A 21479-nucleotide genomic window follows, 5' to 3' on the forward strand; every position below is an offset into this window, starting at 1 on the left:
ATTTTGGTAGAAACCTTGGCTTTTTGTTTTAATTTGTGCCTACTGTAAGTTCAGTGGCTGCATAGTTGGTGGGGTGAGTTTTGATGGGAAAACCTTAACCTGCTTCACTGCTAGTTCAGTTTTATTTCATCCTTTATAGGTAACTGTGCTTCAAAATATCATAAAAGACCTGCAGACTAAGCTTTTGAATTTTTAGGATAACTTTAAAACTCAGTAGCCTACGGATATCATCAAAGGACTTTGAGAAAGTCATCAAGGTACTTGACCAAAGATACTTTACTCCTTCTCGAAACATTGCAATCCCAGATTGCAGTGGAATTCAGGGAAAGTCAACAATGACCAAGTTCACATTCCAAGCTATGGTAAAGTACACAGGTGGAAACAATGATTTTCAGTTTTAATACAGAGCTGAAAGATTGCTGAGAAGTCAGCAGCATCCTGACCAGTGAGGCGCTTGCTGATAAAGACATGGAAAACCAACTCATTGTCTCTAGGACAACACAAGTGAAGGAAGGAAGGGTTGAAGTAATTGTTCTCCTACTGTTGACCATTTATATTGTCGCTATTGCAGCTGCCTAATTATGTTCTATCTTACAGCTTGTTATGGGCCTGAATCTAAGTATAAATTCCATCAACAGCCTGACAGCCTCTACCACTGATGTCCAAGCTGTCCATATATCTCTTCCCCATAAATTCCAACATGATGTTCCTGAAAAATTACAGAAAAAGGGGAGATAAAGGGTCACTTATGTTTCATCACTTGTGCCAAAACTTTTCTTGGGAACCTCTGATGGGAAAGCAAGTTTGAGGAGGAAACAGGAAACACCCAGGTGGGCAGGTTATAGCTCCGCAATAAGACCTAGATGTTGGGACTCAGGCCTTGAGCACATGGCCTCTGCGATATTCATATAGAGCAAGCATCTGATCCACTCAGAAGTCAGAGGGCTTCCAGAGACTCCTGTCTCCTGGGTACACACACCTCAGCAAGAATGGCAGCAGAGTCAGCCAATGGAAGGAAATCCCTCAAACTTCCCAAGTACCCCAAAGTTACTAGTTCTAGAAAAGCTTTAACATTATTAATTTTCTACAATTATAAAAAATATGGCAATGAACAGCTTTATTTGAATCTACTTAAGAATTTAAAATGCAATTGCCTCTTGTAGTTCTCTTTTATTCTAGACTCTGGTTTGGAAACCACCTTTTTTCCCCCTGAGCCCAAATTTAAAGTCTGAAAAGATACTTAATACTTGGATGAGACAAAAATGCTCAGAAAGCTTGCCTATTCTCACTTTAAATCAAGAAGGATATTCTTGCACTGTAGATAGAAGGCCTCCAAGGCCTGTCTACTCCAAGCATAGTTATATCTCCTTTAGAAGGAAGAAGTTTGCTCCTTAATTATACTAATTGACATAAAGAAAATCTTTTATTTCCTGGGGAAATAAGATTTTGAAAAAATATGTAAGGATTTGGTAAAAAGCCCTTTTAAAAGCTACACAATGAGTAAGCCAGGAACCCAGCTCCCAACTTGCTGATTGGGTGAACACCCCACATCCTGGGTTAAGTTGTTGACTTGGCTGATGAAGCTAGGGAAGGTGACTCTTTTCCTGTCTGCATGGCAGGGGAGTTTACATTTGGGTTCTTCACGCTCGCCTCTTCTCTGATATATTCAGTAGAGACATAGTATTTGCAGGTAGCTTCTGTAAGGCAGGACTTCCAGTCTGTATTTCGAGGTTGTCCAGAACTTTTCTGTCTATTGGCTGGTGAGTTCTGGGAAGATGAGGCTGCAATTGCAGCCTGCAGGCTCAGCACAGGCAGGCTCAGCCGGACAGGCTTGACAGCTGCTGCTCTGACTTCCCTGACTGCTCCCACTGAGTCTCAGGCTGCAGGTGGGTGGGCGTTGGGGAAAGCTGTGCTCCTAGAAGATCCGCATAGTGGGAGGGGAGCTGGCCTTCAGAGTTATGCTCATCTGCTGCCCAGATTTAGCTGCCTTGGGAGAGTGGGTGGTCCTGACTAATGGCTGACTGATCTGACTGCCCGGTGAACTCTAGCCTCTAAGAAGAGTGAGCTGATGGAATGGATAGATAATTACAAGCAGGGATGGTGATCTGGATAACAACAATGACGTATTTAGGGCTCACTTTGTGCCAGCGTTGTTCTAAGTATTTCCATGTATTAATTCATTTAACCCCCATAGCAATCCTATGACACAGATATTAAGATAGTCCTCTCTTTACAGCTGAGGAAACTGAGGCTCAAAGAGGGCATGTAACTTCTTCAAGGTCATACAATGAGTAAATGATGGAGCCAGGTTTCAAACCCAGGCAGTATGATTGTAGAGCCCTGGTGTTAGCCACACCACTCCCTGGCCTAAATGGGATGATGCTCTGATGAAAGGCGTAACAGTGCTTTGTCTGCCAAAGAAAAGTCTTCGGCCATAAGAATAACCATGACTGTGTTAATGATCCTTGGGTAACACGTGAGGAGATGAACAACACAAGCCCTGGGAATGAATGACCCCTGAGTACCTGATAGTATCACATTCTCCCACCTCACAGACCCCAAGAACCCTTGATATTTTTGATGATGGAGCTGTGTGTGGCACAAGGGTAGCTCTTAACATTCATGAGGCACTTAGCATTTTCGTTCAAAAGTAGAGTTCAAAATTATTAAACAAATTCAGTATGAAACAGTGTCAGCTCCAAGAACCTTTTAGGTGCTCCTTGCAAATGATATGCTGTAAACACAATGGCCATCAGGATAATAGCTCCCTTTTCCAGAGAGCAGGGGGCAAAGCCCCATCTCAAGCTCCTTAAATTGAAAAGAAATAAATATGTGAAAAACGAAGCCATGAAACGTCATGAACTCTAGAATATATTTCTGCTCTCCAGGGTGATATAAAAATAATACCATTTTGAAAGTGGTTAGAATTATTCTTTTGAGGTCAAACTAATGTCACTTGGTAGGAAGAAAAAAATCACATGTTAATTGTAAACATTTATACCTGTTCTTTTCCAAATCTACCTTTGCCTGGATTTTATCTGCAAGAGAGAGAAGTGTCCACCATTTCTTTACGCAGTCTGTGCACACACACACGCACACACTTTTCCCTCGTACATTTAGAAATAAAAAACTGTCACACTACAAATAAAGCTGAGACCTTAAATACATGCTTAACATTTTCATTGTGGTCATATACTTTTTATTTTTATTTCAGTCCTTTAGGCATCCTACCCCAATAAACAATTTGAATGACTGGAATAGCTACACTGGCTCTCTGTGAACATTTTCCCCAAGTGTAAATTATGGGAAGGCTGTTTATATAATTCATGAAAATTTTTAGTTTTGTGTCCTTTTAATCTTTGTGCGTCCATCGTCCTGACAGAATCCTGCTTTTATTTCTTCAGTTTATCATGAAGAAAAAGAAGAATGAAATTGTACTTTCAGATGTATGTAATTTCGCTCCTGCAGATATTCACTGAGGTTTAACTCTTCTGTAGTTTTCACTCTTGAATTTGTCAAGGCTAAAGCTAAAGGGGGCAATTCTTTCTACTTTTCTCTGGTGGTTTTTGAAAATATTAACCTTATCATAGAAAGTTCTTAATCATTCTGAAGAATTTGATTTCTTGAGTATTGTTGGACACTTCCCTCCCTTCAACGTGCTGAAAGCTACCACAATTTATAGGAGTTTTAGGATTACGACAGGGGTGCAAATGTAGCTATTTTTTTCTCTAAAGCACTCTATACTGGTGTTGCTACCTACAGCTTTTGGGGCTAAATCAACAAGAACAATGGACTAGTTTCCCTATCTCCTCTTCTGTCTTCTGTTACTCGCTATTGAGGGACTTCTGGAATAATGCTGCTGAAAGGAAAATGACCAAGGAAGCCTGAGACTCTACGAGGATGACTGATTGGGAGAGAAATATGACCTCTGACTGTTACCTGTTGTATAGACTTACAGAACCTTCGAGCTGAAAGGAACCTTAAAAGTTTAATTTATCTACTTCTCCCCTTCTTGACTGCTACCACCTTAGAGGAAGGCACCAGCATGTTATCACAGTCTCCTAAGAGTGTCTCAGAGTCCCTGGGTGGTACACTCAGCGGCTAACTGAAAGGTTGGAGGTTCATGTCCACCAAGAGAATTGTTGGAAGAAAGGCTTGGTGATCAACTTCTGAAAATATCAACCATTGAAAACCTGATGGAGCACAGTTCTACTCTGACACATATGGGGTCACCACGAGTTGGAACTGACTCAGTGGCAACTGGTACTGGTAACAGCGCTTCGTGTGTCCGTTCTTGCTCCCCCTCCCCATTTTCGTTTTCCACAAGCAGCTGGACTAATCTTTTAACCATGTAAGTCAGATTTCAGACCTCCGTTAAAACCCTCAAATGGTTACCATGGACTTAGACTACGACCCAAACTCCTTCCCCTGGCGCGTGAATCCTTGCACCGACTGGCTCCTTCCTGCCTAGTTCTATGTCTTGGTCTCCTGAACTCTCCCTTTCTCACTTCACCATGGTCACACTGGGATTGTTTCTTGACTGCTGAGCTCATTTCCACCTTAAGGTTTCTGCATAGACCGCTTTTCCCTCAAATCCTTTGCGTGTCTGGTTTCAGTTTATGAAGTATCTCTCAATCAAAAACTACTTCCTTGGAGAAGCATTCCCTGACCTACCCATAAAAAAGAGCACCCTTCCCCTCAAACCATCACTATCACATTATTCCGTTTTGTTTTTTCCCCAGCTCAGAAACCAATGAAGAGCTTTTATGGGGAGTGCGTAAAGGTGGAGGTTGGGGTTGGTTGTGATCATGCATTCTCCCTGAGTTGATAATCAGCAACATTAGGTTAATCAGTGTTAAGAAGGCCTTAATTATGCTCACAACCTGGGACTTTCAATCCTCTTATCCACTGTCCAGTATCCCTACCACCAGAACAAGTAAAAGCAAGACCCCTTATTCAAATGCAGGCGAACTGGTCACTTACTTATTGTGGATCCGGACTCAGGCCTGTTCAGGGAGCTGATGATGACAAAGCCGAAGCCTTCATTCTCTTTGCGGTGAATGACCACATCGCTGGTCTGTAGGCTGTGAGAGGCGAAGCCCTCAGGGGGAGAGGCATTGCTGCTGGGGACAGCGTGGTTGCTGTTGGTGTAGGTTGCGTAGTCACTGCGTGGAGAGCTGTGGTGGGTTGACACAGAACCCGGACTCCTCCCATTCTCTGGGCAAGGCTCCCCTGGAATACGTATGGTACATAGGGACTCAGTTATTTAACAAGGGTCTTAATAAGTGCCTACTATGCACTAGACAGTGTTCTTGACACTGGTGTTGTTACACAATTGGTTGACTGGCTTCTATTTCCCCCCAGACCTGGAGACCATTTGAAGAGCTACAAACCTAGCTACAAAGCCCGCCCTCATGTCCTGGGCCAATTCCAGTCTTCCTAGGACATACAGGTAAAACCCTCATCAGCTTCTTCTGTGCTGCCACTTGTATATATCATCCTCTTCTTTACAGCAACCACCCTAAGCAATGCCAAGTTTTAGATATTGAACTTCTTAGCTGCAAAATAATATTTGATCATAGACAATCATAAAACAAGTGGACATAATCCAAAACTGTTCTGCCCATAAGAATTCCTCAAGGTACTTGTAAGAAATATACATTTTTAGGGCCCACCCACAGAAATTTTTTTTTTTTTTCAGTAGGTCAGGAAAAACTAGGCACAGGAACCTGGATCAGGTTTCAAGATCACACTTTGAGAAGTGCCGTTATAGATGTATTGGAAGTGGGGCCTAACAGCTTGGGCACGTCCGTGAAAAGTGACCCATTGTAATTTTTCTAAAGAGCCATGGTTCTATCTAATTTGTGATGTTCTGTTAGCTTAAGAGTGTTAATTTATGTACCTCTTAAAAGTAGTTTGCCCCTGCTAGCATCAACTCTATTAATGATATCAGGCCAAGGAATCATGAATTTTGAATCTCTAAGGATGTGTTTTTAAGGATGTGTTAGAAGTGTTGGTCATTTACACCATGTATTATTATTACAAAATGTACACAGTATTACCATGCAGATAAACCAAATCATTACTTCCACGAGAAAGCAAGCATATTTACCAAGAGAAATGATAGAAAATTGGCAGCTAAGAGAATCGATGTTTTGAAGTGAAAATCGGTCTGTCATTTGGAAAGAATTTTGCCATTTTAATTTAATACCTAGGTATTGGTACTCTGATTAAAAGAACTGAAATAGGTACCTAAAATAGCATAATTGAAATAAAAAAAAATTGAAATAGCACTGTTTTATTTCTGTCTTACAACTTGATTAGTATGATCAAAAGAAGTTTATGGAACAGAGGAATAATAAGAGGGAAAACAATCACAACTAATGATTCCTTGAAGGGGCCCTGGTGGCACAGTGGTTAAAGTGCTTGGCTGCTAACTGAAAGGTCAGTAGTTTGAACCTACCAGCTGCTCCGTGGGAGTAAGATAATGGCAGTCTGCTTCCATAACGATTACAGCCTTGGAAACCCTATGGGGGCTGTTCTACCCTGTCCTAAAGGGTCCTATGAGTTGAAATCATCTTGGCAGAAGTGGGTTTTAATGATTTCTTTGTTGGGTCTCTAGATATGGTCCCCTATTTAGAACTCTGGAAGATGTCTCTTATGGCAAGTTAAAAATAATTTGTAAAAGTTCTGGCAAAGGCTCTTTATAAGTGGGAATACCATTCTGAAATGAAAAAGTCAGGGGAGAAAGAACAGAGACTCGAGATGTCTTATTACACTGGTGCCTTACAAAGAACGAGATGCATTTATTCATATACCCAGATAAAAAAGTAAATGGCCTTAGAAGAATGTATTCATTTCTTGTTTATAATTACAGAAAGAATAAGGCCCAGGCTGTTGCTTATTATCATCTGCTAAATTTGATTATTTTTTCTTTAAGATTTAATTAATCAGGTTTTAATAAAAAAGGATGCTTTTATCTGTAAGAAATGTATTGAGGTCATAAAAGAACAAAAATGTCAGTGACAAAGCCTTTTCCCTCTTTCAACCAGAATTTAAAACTTTGGCCTGTAAAAATGTACCCTCCTCTGTGGAAAACATCATCCAAAGGCAAACTGTCTTTGTCTTGGTAAAGCACATGTCCTTTATCAGTTCTTGTGCAAGTTGGAAATAAAGTGATTAGAGATAGTCAGGAAGAACAAAAACTAACAATTATTATGCTGCTACATTAAATTGAAAATCTCCCCGAGTTATTGGACCAAATCAGTAACTAAATGTCATACGCAGTGACAAGAGAGATCTTATTTTCTGGCTGTCATATTTTAGGGAGAGAGCTGTGCTTGTCAGTAAAGTGGCAAGAAAAACTACCTGTCTTTGCAGTAAATGACTGGGAGTGGCTACACCACAGGTGCTAAAGAGAGAAAAAAATCATTGACGGAGTCAGCATGTGTGATCCTGGGTAAGTGAAAGAGTCAAATACATAAATAGCGTACTCTTCTATTGCTTTTGGACTCCTCTTTCAACCTCTAAAACAAAATTAGGAAATCTTGCATGTTCTTTCTGGGCTTATTCTGAGTGCCTGACACTTGGAAACTGGTAGCGTGATTGACTCTGAGGAACTTTGTGGAGTCCACATCACCCTTCTACTCAGCCAACTTCTACAGCCAAATGAGATGGCCTTCCTTCCAACAACCATTCCTGGTGTAGGGCATCTACAGTGCTGTTTTAGAATACTATAGCCAAATGTCATAAAGTGACAAAAACACCAAGTGCTAAGCTCTTTCTCTTTTTTAATTCACTAAATCCAGGATCTCTGACTCATTCTTCTGGCTCACATGCAAATGGGTACCCAGAATTCAGTCACTTAGTATCTACTCAAGTGAAATAATTCAGTTTTCGATTAATCTTCTGTTTTGTCTCCACCAGTCAAACTGGAAATCACCACTGTGCTGACTAGGAGATGATCTATCTGGGGAGGTGGGAATCTCTGACAGCATTCTCCATGTGAGATGGCTTAGATCAGAATAGCCAACCACTACTCAGAAGCTGCCCCAGGCCTGTAGACTCGTTTGTTATTCCTTCACAGTGCTGGCCTGTACAGTGTTTAATAGTTATTACAATTAATTGCTAATGTTTAGAAATAGGGGGGTTTTACAGAAATATGGATTTCTAGCCTCTCTGGAAAAATTTGGCAGGAATCAGCTCCCAGAACCCAGTGCCATCGAGTCGATTCTGACTCATAGCGACCCTATAGGACAGAGTATAAACTGCCCCATAGAGTTTCCAAGGAGCTGGGTAATTGTATGGCTGCTCCTTTGACTGGGTATGTACTTTACAGATCACCACAGACTTCACCACTCCACAGTGTCTCTTGCAAATGACCAGCTTTACTCATTTACCCAGAGTGAGAAATCTCCTGGAGCCTTCATTTTCCTTCTAGTCCATGCCCTGGGGACCATGACTCCAGGATTCTGTGATCAAATGGGCCTTGCCTACTTGCAAGGTGTGTCTGGGCCTCTTCTCAGGATGGTCTCCCAGATGACTGATAGCACTGCAGATGGACATACCTTGCCTTGAAGTATGACCAAGGGGTGGCCATTAGGGTATGTGTGTGTATAGAACTTGGAGGTGTGGGCTGAGTGTCCACATGCATGTGCGTGAGGTCCCTCATGGTGCCTGATGGAGAAGCGGCAGCTCGTGGCTGTGGCCCTGAAAATGTGCGGGGCTGGCCTGTCTGCAGGTATTTGACTTTGTGCACTCCTAATTTATACCTATCAAAGCAGACAGCTTACTTAAATGGGTGACATTATGTTTGTAGACAAAGAACAAGGATATACATTTGGAGCTGAGAAAAAATGTAGTAACTAGGACCAGGGAAGGTACCAGAACCCTAAACATTGACTATGCTTTTCACCCAGTTGCCAAGACAACCTTCGCTTTCTTGGCATTAGGCTGACAATTAGATATTCCTCCAGGTGCTAGAGAAAAGATGCGGATAACTTTAAGACTGACTCTATATGTTTTGATTAAGTCATAAAACTTTCTTTCACATAAATTCTAGGTTTACACTTAAGGAAATTCCTCAGAGACACCCTCCTCTCTGAGGGATGGTGTGTATTCAAAACAATGTGTCATGAGGCTGAATCTCTCAAAGCCGAACTACTGAAGAATAAATATTTATACTTTCAGTGTAATTGTTAAAGCCACTCTAACATCACTGGGGAAAAACAGCTAAATATTGGAGTGGTGATGTGGCTAAGACATCGTCGCTCAAAACTGTTTAAGTTTTAAGACCCGTGTTACTATTATCTGGCAAATAAAATTGATGTATTACTGAATATTTTCTCCCTTTATCCCACAATTTCTCACTTTTGAGGGAGTCCCTGGGTAGCGCAAGACAAATGCACAGCTATTAACAGAAAGCTTGGTCGTTTGAAGCCACCCAGAGGCACCCTGGAAGAAAGTCCTGGCAGTCAACTTCTGAAAGATCACAGCCCTATGGAGCGCAGTTCTACTCTGAAACACGTGGGTTCGCCCATGAGTTGGAACTGACTCAATGGCAACTTGGTATTTTTTAGCTTGCTTTTGCCAGATTGGAAATTTTGCCTTTCTATCTTTGTTGTTTGTTGTTAGGTGCGACCCTAGGTACAACAGAGGGAAACATTGCCTGGTCCTGTGCCATCCTCACAATCCTTGCTATATTTGAGCCCATTGTTACAGCCACTGTGTCAGTTCATCTCGTTAAGGGTCTTCCTTTTTTGCTGACCCTCTACTTTACCAAGCATGATGTCCTTTTCCAGCGACTGGTCCCTCCTGATAAGATGTCCAAAATATGTGAGATGAAGTCTTGCCATCTTTGCTTCTAATGACCATACTGGCTGTACTTCCTCCGAGACAGATTTATATATCCATGATATATTCAATGTTCTTCACCAACACCATAAATTAAAGGCATGAATTCTTCTTTGGTCTTCCTTATTCACTGTCTAGCTTTCACATGCATATGAGGTGACTGAAAACACCATGGCTTGGGTCAGGTGCACCTTAGTCCTCAAAGTGACATCTTTGCTTTTTAACACTTTAAAGAGATCTTTTGATGATTTGCCCAATGAAATGTGTTGAGTTCTTGATTATTGCTTCCATGGGCATTGACTATGGATCCAAGTAAAATGAAATCCTTGACAACTTCAATATTTTCTCCATTTATCATGATGTTGCTTATTGGTCCAGTTGAGGTTTAATCAATACTAAAGGCTGTGGTCTTTGACCTTTATCAGTAAGTGCTTCAAGTTCTCTTCGCTTTCAGCAAGCAAGGTTGTGTCATCTGGATAATGCAGGTTATTAATGAGTCTTCCTCCAATCCTGATGCCATATTCTTCTTCATATAGTCCAGTTTCTCGGATTATATGTTCAGCGTACAGATTAAGTATGGTGAAAGGATACAACCCTGACACACACACCTTTCCTGACTGTAAACCACATAGTAACCCCTTGTTCTGTTCGAATGACTGTGTCTTGGTCTGAGTACAGGTTCCTCATGAGTACAACACTGTAAATTAAAGTGTTCCGTAATTCCCATTCTTCACAGTGTTATCCATAATTTCTTATGATCCACACAAATGCCTTTTCATAGTCAATAAAACACAGGTAAATATCTTTCTGTTATTCTCTGCTGTCACCATGATCCATCTGACATAGCAATGTTATCCCTCGTTCCATGCCCTCTTCTGAATCTGGCTTGAATTTCTGGCAGTTCCCTGATCATACACTGCTTTTGAATGATCTTCAGGAGAATTTTACTTGTGTGTGATAATAATGATATTGCTTGATACTTTCAGCATTCTGTCAGATCACCTTTCTTTGGGATGGGTACAAATATGGATCTTTTCCAGTTGGTTGGCCAGGTAACTGTCTTTCAGATTTCTTGGCATAGATGAGTGAGCGCTTCCAGCTCTGCATCCGTTTGTTAAAACATCTCAGTTGGTATTCTGTCAATTCCTGGAGCCTTGTTTTTGGCAATGTCTTTAGTACCGTCGGTTCCTGATCATATGCTACCTCCTGAAATGGTTGAATGTTAACCAACTCTTTTTGCTACAGTGACTCTGTGTATCCCTTCCATCATCTTTTGATGTTTCCTGTGTCGTAAAATATTTTCATGGTAGAATCCTTCAATATTGCAAGTTGAGGCTTGAATTTTTTCTTCAGTTCCTTCAGCTTGAGAAATGCTGAGCTTGTTCTTCCCTTTTTGTTTTCTATCTCCAGGTCTTTGCACATGTCATTATAATACTTACTTTGTCCTCTTGAGCCACCCTTTGAAATATTCAGTTCAGCTCTTTTACTGCATCATTTCTTCCTTTTGGTTTAGCTACTCTATGTTCAAGAGCAACTTTTAGATTCTCTTCTGACATCAATTTTTGGTCTTTTTTTCCTACCTTTTTAATGACCTCTTGCTTTCTTCATGTAGGATGTCCTTCTACAACTCATCTGGTCTTCAATCATCAGCGCTGAAAACATCAAATCTATTTTTAAAATGGTCTCTAAATTCAGGTGGGATAACTTTGGCTCTTGTGTACTTGTTCTAATTTTCTTCAACTTCAACTTGAATTTGCATATGAGCAATTGATGGTCTGTTCCGAAGTTAGCCCCGGCCTTTTTCTGACTGATATTGAGCTTTTCCATTGTCTCTTTCCACAGATGTAGTTGATTTGATTCCTGTGTATTCCATCTGGTGAGGTCCATGTGTATAGTCGCCATTTCTGTTGTTGAAAAAAGCAGTGAAGAAGTAGTTTTGTAAAATTCCATCATGCGCTCTCCTGAGTTGTTTCTATCACCAAGGCCACATTTTCCAGCTACCAATTCTTCTTTGTTTCCAACTTTCATATTCCAATTGCCAGTAATTGTCAATGCATCTTGACTGCATGTTTGATCAACTTCAGACTGCAGAAGTTGGTACAAATCTTCAATTTTTTCATCTTTCGCCTTAGTGCCTGGTGCATAAATTTGAATAATATTCATATTAATTGGTCTTCCTTGTAGGTATATGGATATTATCCTATCACTGACGCATTGTACTTCAGGACAGATCTTGAATTGTTCTTTTTGACGATGAACATGATGCCATTTCTCTTCAATTTGTCATTCCCTGCATAGTAGACCATATGATTGTCTGATTCACGGTGGCCAATAACAGTCCATTTCAGCTCACTAATGCCTAGGATATTGATGTTTATGTGTTCCATTTCATTTTTGATGACTTCTAATTTTCCTAAACTCATACTTCATACATTCTGCTTTCTGATTATTAACGAATGCTTGCAGCTGCTACTTCTCATTTTGAGTCGTACCACATCAGAAAATGAAGATCCCAAAAGCTTTATTCCATCCATGTCATTAAGGTTGACTCTGCCTTGAGGTGGCAGTTCTTCCTCAGTCATATTTTGAGTGCCTTCCAACCCGAGTGCCTCATTTTCCGGCACTATATCAGACAATGTTCCTCTGCTTTTCATAGGGCTTTCACTGGCCAATTTTTTTCAGAAGTAGACTGCCAGGTCCTTCTTCCTAGTCTGTCTTAGTCTGAAAGCTCTGTTGAAACCTGTCCACCATGGGCGATCCTGCTGGTATTTGAAATACCAGTGGCAAAGCTTCCAAGAACAACAGGCAAGCTACCACAGTATGACAAACTAACACATGGTGGTTTCTATCTTTAGTGTGTGTGTGTGTGTGTATATATATGTATATATATATATTTTATATTTGGAGCAGTTTATGTTGTTATGTTAATTTTTGCCCAATGCAAATAATCTGTATCTTTGATAATAGGCGTACTCTTTTTTGAATATCAAGAAATATAGTATCTGAGCATCAAGATATCTAGCAGTCTCTACTGATGAGGGCTGACATTTCTTCTGGCTTTCTCTTTTAAATGACTGCTTTTTTTGGGACCCTCTGTCTTCTTAGGTTGGGCAGGGCATTTGTACAAGCTCCTTGGTGCAAGAAGGTGGCAACATTGACCCTCTTCCTGCTGATCTTCTGTCCCTTCGCATGCTGAGTGCTCACTTCCCAACTCCCACTGTCTTTGCTTAACCAAACACTTGCCCTGGAATTGATTCTGACTCACGGAGACCCCAAGTGGTCAGAGTAGAACTGTGCTCCACAGGGCTTTCAATAGCTGAGTTCTCAGAAGTAGATCACCAGGTTTTTTTCCTGAGGCACTTCTAGGTGTACTTGAACCACCAACCTTTCTCTTAGCAGCCGAGCACGTTAACCACTTGTACCACCTAGGGACTCCACCTTTGCTTAGGAAAGAATGATAATAGTGATAACAACATCCTTGAAAAGATATCTCCACTGCAATAACCATCTGTAGCTGTCCTTTCTCACTCTAGGGGAAATGACAAAGAAAGCTTGTCTTCTCATTTAAAAATTTTTTTCCATTTGAGTTTTTGGCATTTAATTTGAAATCAAAGTATTCTTTGCTAAAATTAATCATTTTCAATACTGATGAATCTTTCAAGGAAGAGTGGACTGAAGTAACTTTGGAAACTCTCTTGGTGTGACTGAGCACTCTGCAGCAGAAGAGTTTCAAAAATGAAATGCACTTGAAACACACTCAAAAGTCTCACTGAGTTAAGTTGGTGAGAACTGCAGCAAAGAGCATCTTCACGGAAGTCATGCTCCACAAATTGTAAGGATTTTTTTTTTTTTTTTTTTGTGGCATTGGGCATAGACTGTAACAGCTTAGGCTGATTAGAACAAAATTTAATTTGCAATAATCAGCTGGTGGCAAGGGGAGCATGAAATTATGTCGATGCATTGGTTTTGCACTTTGCGATATATTTCCTTGTAAATCAGGCACCTTTCTAATTTATCTTTGGGTTACAGAACATATAGCACAACAAACTTTTTATTAGAAATCACTCTGCAAGGAGAGAGACAGTTAAATGTCAACCAAGCAAGCACTGTCTTCTCCTGGCATCTCGCCCAAGGTTGAGGCATAATTCAAGGTGTTTTACTTCTTTGGGTCAGATGGTATGCCATGAATTTCTGAAGATGAATGGCACCTCTTAGCAAAACCTCCAGACTATACAAGATATATAGTCTCTACTGGTGAAGGCTGATGAGTCTTCTGACTTGCTCTTTTGAATGATTGCCCTTCTTAAAGTCTAGCTTCTAGAGAAAAAGAAAAGGGTTTTTTAGTTTGACCAATAGACCTTATCTTCTCTGGTCATTCACAGCTAGTAATGAGCCAGTGACCCTTTTTTGGTTTTTTTTGATCCAAATGTTGTGACAGCACATGTGGAGGACTGCTTACGTCAGGGAATGACATTTGCTAAAGGTTGACTAACGCCCCCCTGGGGATGGTGGTGGTGGTAGAGGGGGGCCGGAAAAAAAAAAAAAAAAATAACGGAACCCATTGCCATTGAGCCGATTCTGACTCAAGGTAACAACTGCACTCCATAGGGATTTCAATGGTTGTAATCTTATGGGAAGTCGATTACCAGGCCTTTCTTCTATGGTGCTGCTGGGTGGACTCAAATGGCCAACCTTTCAGTTAGTAGCCAAGGGCAAACTCTTTGGGCCACTCACATTGGGGAGGGGGCCTGAAAATAGCATAAATAACTACTGACTGGGGGATGGTGATCCTGTGTCTGCAATGCCACTGATTTATTATGGACTACTGGTGGCGCGTGGCTGCTAACTAAAAGGTCGGCAGTTTGAACCGCCCAGCTATTCCATGGAGGAAGATGTGGCAGTCTGCTTCCATGAAGAATTACAGCCTTGGAAACTCCATGGGGCAGCTCTACTCTGTTTTATAGGGTCGCTATGAGTTAGAATCAACTTGATGGCAACGGGTTTGGGTTTTTTGGTTTTGGGCAAGCTACTGAATCTCCAGGCCTTGGTTTCCTCATCTGTAACACATGGGAGCTCACGTTGCTAAGGTCTCTGGTTCTAGCATTAATAATTCTTTATGAGGCGTGTCAAGGGGCTGAGCAGAGAGAGCAGCAGGACTCTGGGACAAAAGGAGAGAGCAGGCCATCCTTAGCCCTGCTGCTCTTTGTAATTTGCAGGGACAGTTCTGAAGACTGAAATTCCAACATCATTGAATCCTCAGATCGTAAAGAATAATGGGATGTTTGTAACACACATATTCCTTAAACACACAAATCTTTTTTTTTGGAGGGGGGTTTGAGATGGTGAAGAGGGATGAATGAATTATGAATACAAGGGCTGACTTTTAGAAGTATGTCTTTGGTGGATTCTTTTATGAAGCAAAGAAAATGATCGCAAAGGGAATAATTATTTCTAATTTATCTGCTTCATAAATTTGGAGTTACGTGAGTTGTGTTTTCTCAGAGTGAGACACAGCTGTATTTTTCTATATCAGGGTACCAGTATCATTGTTACCTTTTATCTGGCTCTGTGATGAGAATTAATTTTCCACCCTGGTTGCCTTATTAAGGTCTCAAAATGCTGTGGTTCTTGGTTTATAAGCACAGTGAGAAACATTTTCAAAAGACATATTTCTCACTACTATAATGTTGTTATAACTAGCACCTATCAAAGAGCAAAGAGCATATATATCTGAAATTAGCCTCAGGCTTTGCTGGAAATTTTTAATGACTACTTTAAAATGTAGACCTCACACACTGCTTGGGTTTTTGTACTAGTGAGGTGAAAATCTTCACTTTTAAAATCAGTTACATTTTACATGGCTAGGTTGCTTTTTTCCCTCGTATTGAGAATGCTGAATTTTACCTAAACCTTGTGATCCTGGAAAACAGCAGTGGTTAAAGAAATTCTTTCACCCATTGTGTTCTGAAAATGGCTTTCTGAAAATAACCATGCTCCCCATATGACTTAGATGACTCTGAGATGCTCCTTGTTTATAACAAGGCTAGACACAGCCCCTCCAAATTCCCATTCTTTACCTCATAATTAACTGAACCGCTTGTCCCTGCTGACCAATTAGAAACAAAATGTTTGTTAGCCATGTTTTGCTTAAACTTCTCTCCTTCCCCTAAGTCCCTGAACTTTGACCCACCCTCAGCCTGAGCCAACATACCATCCTTCCTTCAGGGCCTCTCCCAGAGAATACTGTCTGATGATGTCACCCTCTCATCTCACTTCTCCACTCCTGTTCTTCTCCTAGCCTATTTACTCTTGTCCTTTTGCCTGACTCTTGAGATGCTTGCTGATTTATTTTTAGAGCCTTCTCCCTATTGCAATAGACCTTTCCTTCTTTTTTTTTTTTAAATTTTTTCTGAATATAGCCTCACCTTAAGTCTAGATTTTTTTTTTTTTTTAATTTGGCAATATAAACAATTGATTTTAAATTTTGTTTCAAGTGTCCTTAAGTCTCATCCAAGCATCTCACCTCCTAAACCCCAAGGCTTGCTGCTGGTTCCAGGTACATACCTCCACATAGCACCTTTCTTCTCACAGTGAGGTTGACCTGTCCATTCCGGGCTGCGTGGTGCATCAGGTCGATGACATAGCGGTGGGTCTTGCCAGCCACAGGAATCCCATCGACATAGACGAGCTCATCGCCTGGGTGTAGGCGGCCATCTCTGTCGGCAGAGCCCATGGCAATTACGGCTCCAATCAAAATCTAGAGAAGCAGGGAGAAGGAATGAACATCCACATTTCAAGCTTTCTTCCACCTCTTTTTTTCTCCATATATAACTTGGTGGGAGATTTATTCCCACATGCTATTCATTGCCCCAAAAAGGAACATGTATTTGATAAATGAAAAATGACAAGTTAGATAAGACTGGATACCTTTCCAACTCTTCCAAATCTCAAAAATCCTTCTAGAGAAATAAGTGTTTTGAATTTGATGCTGATTGCCATGAAGTTTGGGTGGCACTTGCTTCCTGGCTCATAAGTTACCACCTTCAAGGAAAATTCTAACCCAAAACATAATATAATGCTAATTGGACACATGTGGGCTCTGAATTGAAACAAGTTTGGAATCGAATGACTGACAGCTCCACCTCTTAAGTGTGTGGCTTTGGGCAAGGCTTCTTGAGCCTCACTTTCTTCACCTGCAGAGTGGGGACATAATAGTAGGACGTACTTCATAGAGTTGTTGGAAAATATGAAATAAAGCATGTAAAGGATTTAACTCTGTTCATGGCATATAGTAAGTGCTCAAATATTCATGGAAAAAATAGCTGCCTCTTATTATTGAATGCAGATAAAGATTCAAAGTCTTTGAAAGGTTGGAGGTAAGGAGACAACAAAGAAAACAAAACAAAACTCATAGTTGGCTTATTTAAAAAATCTCAGTCAAACCTCCAGATTTTTGCTCCATTCCTTTGAATATATCTTCAGAGCACTGTCTTCTGCAAAGGAACTTCCCAGCTCCGCCTGTCCCTTAAAATGCTCTGCTGTTTAGGTAGCTACAATGACTAATCATACCAGGAAATGAAGAGGTACGACATCTGGGAAATATAGGCATTGTTATAATTCTCTGAACCTCAGACTGTGATCAAAGACAAAACATGAGGCTTCCCACTTCCAGGTGAAAACATTCAATTTACTGTCCATTAGCAAGGTATATTTCTATCTCAAAGGATAGACTACAATAATACTAAATATTTTAGCTTTGTTCTTTAATCTACAATTTTCCAACTCATTGACAACAGGTCCCCTCTTGCTTTCGCTAAGTAGCTTAAGCACACAGCATCTGAGGGCAGTGGTTACCATTAGCCTGATAAAATATTATGGGAACCATAGCTTAGATTTTATTTTAAATTTTCACAAAATGATCCCTTGCCCATTGGCTGAATTCTTTCAGGTACAATAATTTCTTTCAAATTCCAGATCTGTGGATTCCTGTTAATTTGCAGATTAGCTCCATCAAGACCTACTAGCTTGCATGTCTTCAGGCTTGGTTGCAGAATGCTTCCTGCATACTTGGCCACACTGCTCAGGTCCCAATTCCCAGAACTTCTCAGGTATATGCAAAATAAGAGTCGGACAAGTTCTGTTTTTTCTTGAGGACTTCACAGTCTTAGACCATTTGGACCACTTCACAGCTGCCTTTATTCATAAGAATGAAAATTCCCTACATTACAGCTGCTTCCCCCCTGTTGCTGGGAGGTGGAATGGGGTGGGGAACTGGTTTGCTTCCACGTTGAATAATTGTGCTCTGATAAATGATTTATTATTGCTATCTTAGGAAACACCTCAAATCCACTGTCTTACGTTGGCTGCATGGCATGGTTCTTTCCCTGCAATCCCACTGCCCCTATTTGCCGTGGTCCACTGTTGAGAACACATCTGACACTCTCCAATTTTCCTTATTGTCATGCAGATCTGAACTTATGAATTTCTTTCTAAAGATGTTCCAGTCTTTTCTTCAAAAGGCTCAACTCACTATGGAGCTCTTCAAAGATTTGACAAGTGCTTTGTGCAAGAGCCAGTTAAAATGAATGTTTATGTTTCTCCACTGCCCCATGAAAAGTTGCATTTAGTTTGGTTAGCCCAAACCAAATGCTTCACCCTTTTGATTTCCTATATTTAGAGGGAGAATTTATAGCTAGTTATAGAGAACAAAAATAGCTTGTGAACTTCTTGACTGGTTAATTATCAACTACAATGTATAGTTCTGATTCTAACAGATGAAAGTAAACCATAAAATAACAGGTACAAATGAGAGAGCCACTGCTGCAACTGGGCTCTGCACAAAATAGTAAAAATGAAACTGCACATTGGAAAATCCCTGTCTTTCCCTTACTATGGAAAACAGCAAAGATATACAGGTACTCTCAAGTTATCTTCTGTGTGAGGAGTTTAATATTATTCATTAAAAGGAAAAGCACAGTAAAACATCTGCTTTTCTGTACTATTGCTGTGATAAGAGCTATGCTCCTTCTGAATACATTTACTCAACAAATATTCGTTGAGCCCAAGAGACTCTTCCAGGTTCTAGGAATCTATAAGTGAGCAGCAATAGACAAAAATCCCTACTCTAACAGAGCTTCCATTGCAGTGGTCAGACAATAATAAATGTAATAGATGTGTAAATATATAGTGTTGGAAGGCATATACTATGGGAAAAATAAGAGCAAGGTGGGGTGGTGGGTGTCAGTCACGGGGCAGAGGATGTGGTGGTGTGAGTTGGTTCGACTAAGCCTCATCGAGAAGGTAAAACCAAAAAACCAAACCCGATGCCGTCGAGTCGATTCCGACTCATAGCGACCCTATAGGACAGAGGAGAGCTGCCCCATAGAGTTTCCAAGGAGTGCCTGGTGGATTCGAACTGCCAAACCTTTGGTTAGCAGCCGTAGCACTTAATCACTATGCCACCAGGGTTTCCATTGAGAAGGTAACGTATGAGGAAAGGTGGAAGTTCTTTGTTCATTTAGAAATAAGTATATAAAATTTTAGTTCTTTCTGTCAAATCTTATATATGTATTTATAAACAAGCAGCATATTTAGTTGACATTTCAATATAATCTATTCTATTATACATTATTATGCAATTATTATATGATGCATATATTGTTAAGTCCCTGGGTGGTACAAATGGTTTGTACTCAGCTGGTAATCAAAAGGTTGATGGTTTGAACCCACCTGGTGACACTGCAGAAGAAATGGCCTGGTGATCTGCTTCAGTAAAGATTACAGCCAAGAAAACCCTATGGAGCAGTTCTACTCTATAACACATGGGGTTGTCATGAGTCAGAATCACCTTGATGACACAAGATGACACCAACAACAAGTATTATTAGATAATTGTATTATATAATCTATCCTCTGCCTTGTTTCTAAAAAAGGTTGATACAGCTATTAAGCAAACTTTAATTGAGCTGCACATCATGCAGTGGGGTAGGCATTAGAGATGCTGGTCCACTACCACTGCTGTGGAGTCGATTCCAGTTCATGGTGACTCTGTAGGACAGAGTAGGACTGCTCATATGCTTTCCAAGGCTGTAACTCTTTATGGAAGCAGACTGTCACATCTTTCTCCCTCGGAGAAGCTTGAACCACTGGCCTTTTGGTTAGGTGTACTATGTTCTATATGCTCCATCCATCAAGGACTGTTGCACTTACTGGGGAGGAGCTGACCACTGCATTGTCACTGCTTCTTACTCTCCTGCTGCCATGGCTGCTCATTAACCCTTGGCTATCTCTTCATTTTGCACCTCCATGCATTATATCACACTGCTGATACAGCGCTAGCTCTGTGTCTCTCTATTCAGGAAAAATCCAGCTTTTTTTCCCCCTGGAGTATGCATTGTACACTTGGCACATCCCACTAGTTTATTTCCCCCTTTGCTGCTCTAACTGCAGGGATTGAATAATCCTTGCTTCCTCCTTACATTGTAAGTACCTCATATTGGCCTTCTGAGCTGCACATTCTCATGTTCACCTAGGCTCTCCAGAACATGCCTCATAACTTCTGATCCTCTAAGTCAGTAGTCCTCAAACTTTAGGGTGTGTTAAGAATCACCTGGAGAAATTGTTAAAGCACAGGGTTTGGACTCACCCCCAGAGTCTGATTGGGTAGGTCTGGATGAACCCTGAGATTCTGAATTTTAACAAGCTCATAGGAGATATTACAACCCATGATATGCAGATGACACAGCCTTGCTTGTTGAAAATGAAGACTGGAAGCACTTACTGATGAAGATCAAAGACCACAGCCTTCAGTATGGATTATAACTCAATATAAGACAAAATCCTCACAACTGGACCAGTAAGCAACATCATGATAAATGGAGAAAATATTGAAGTTGTCAAGGATTTCATTTTACTTGGATCCACAGTCAACACCCATGGAAGCAAAAAAAAAGCAGCAGTCAAGAAATCAAATGACATGTTCTGTTGGGCACATCTCCTGCCAAAGAACTTTTTAAAGTGTTAAAAGCAAAGATGTCACTTTGAGGACTAAGGTGTGTCTGACCCAAGCCATGGTATTCTCAATCAACTCATATGCTTGTGAAAGCTGGACAATGAACAAGGAAGACTGAAGAATTGATGCCTTTGAATTACAGTGTAGGCAAAGAATATTGAATATAACATGGAGTGCCAGAAGAATGAAAAATAAATCCGTCTTGGAAGAAGTACAGCCAGAGTGCTCCTTAGAAGCAAGGATGATGTCTTAGGCTGGGTTCTCTAGAGAAGCAAAATCAGTAAAGCATATAAATATGTATATAGAGAGATTTATATCAAGGAAATGGCTCATGTGGTTGTAGAGGCTGGAATGTTCCAAGTCCGTGGGTCTGGATAGAGGTTTCTTCTGATTCATGTGGCCACAGGGGCTGATGAACCCAAGATCAGCAGGTCAGAGAGCAGGGCTTTTGCTCACAGACTGAGAAACTGCTAGCTCAAATCCCAAGAACCAGAGGTCAGATGAACAGGAGGCAGCTGCAGGATCCAGTGCATGAACCTTGCCAGAATGTCCACTTATATTCAGTGCAAGTCACAGGCCCAAGGAAACTCCTTTTCAACTGATTGAGTACTCACAA

At 40.8% G+C, this 21479-nt stretch overlaps 1 protein-coding gene across 2 annotated transcripts in view; it reads right to left on the bottom strand.

Annotated features, from left to right (window-relative positions):
• Positions 1-21479, bottom strand: part of MAGI2 (membrane associated guanylate kinase, WW and PDZ domain containing 2) — a 1497921-nt gene that overhangs the window by 135963 nt on the left and 1340479 nt on the right. For both annotated transcript variants that reach the window (XM_049894296.1, XM_049894295.1), the window contains 2 exons: positions 16417-16609; positions 4984-5232 (listed from right to left, as the gene is read on the bottom strand). In XM_049894296.1, coding sequence (XP_049750253.1) covers positions 4984-5232; positions 16417-16609 — 442 coding nt within the window. The remainder of the gene's footprint in view (positions 1-4983; positions 5233-16416; positions 16610-21479) is intronic.

Source organism: Elephas maximus, chromosome 8 (assembly GCF_024166365.1).
Source record: "Elephas maximus indicus isolate mEleMax1 chromosome 8, mEleMax1 primary haplotype, whole genome shotgun sequence".
Lineage (NCBI taxonomy): Eukaryota > Metazoa > Chordata > Mammalia > Proboscidea > Elephantidae > Elephas > Elephas maximus.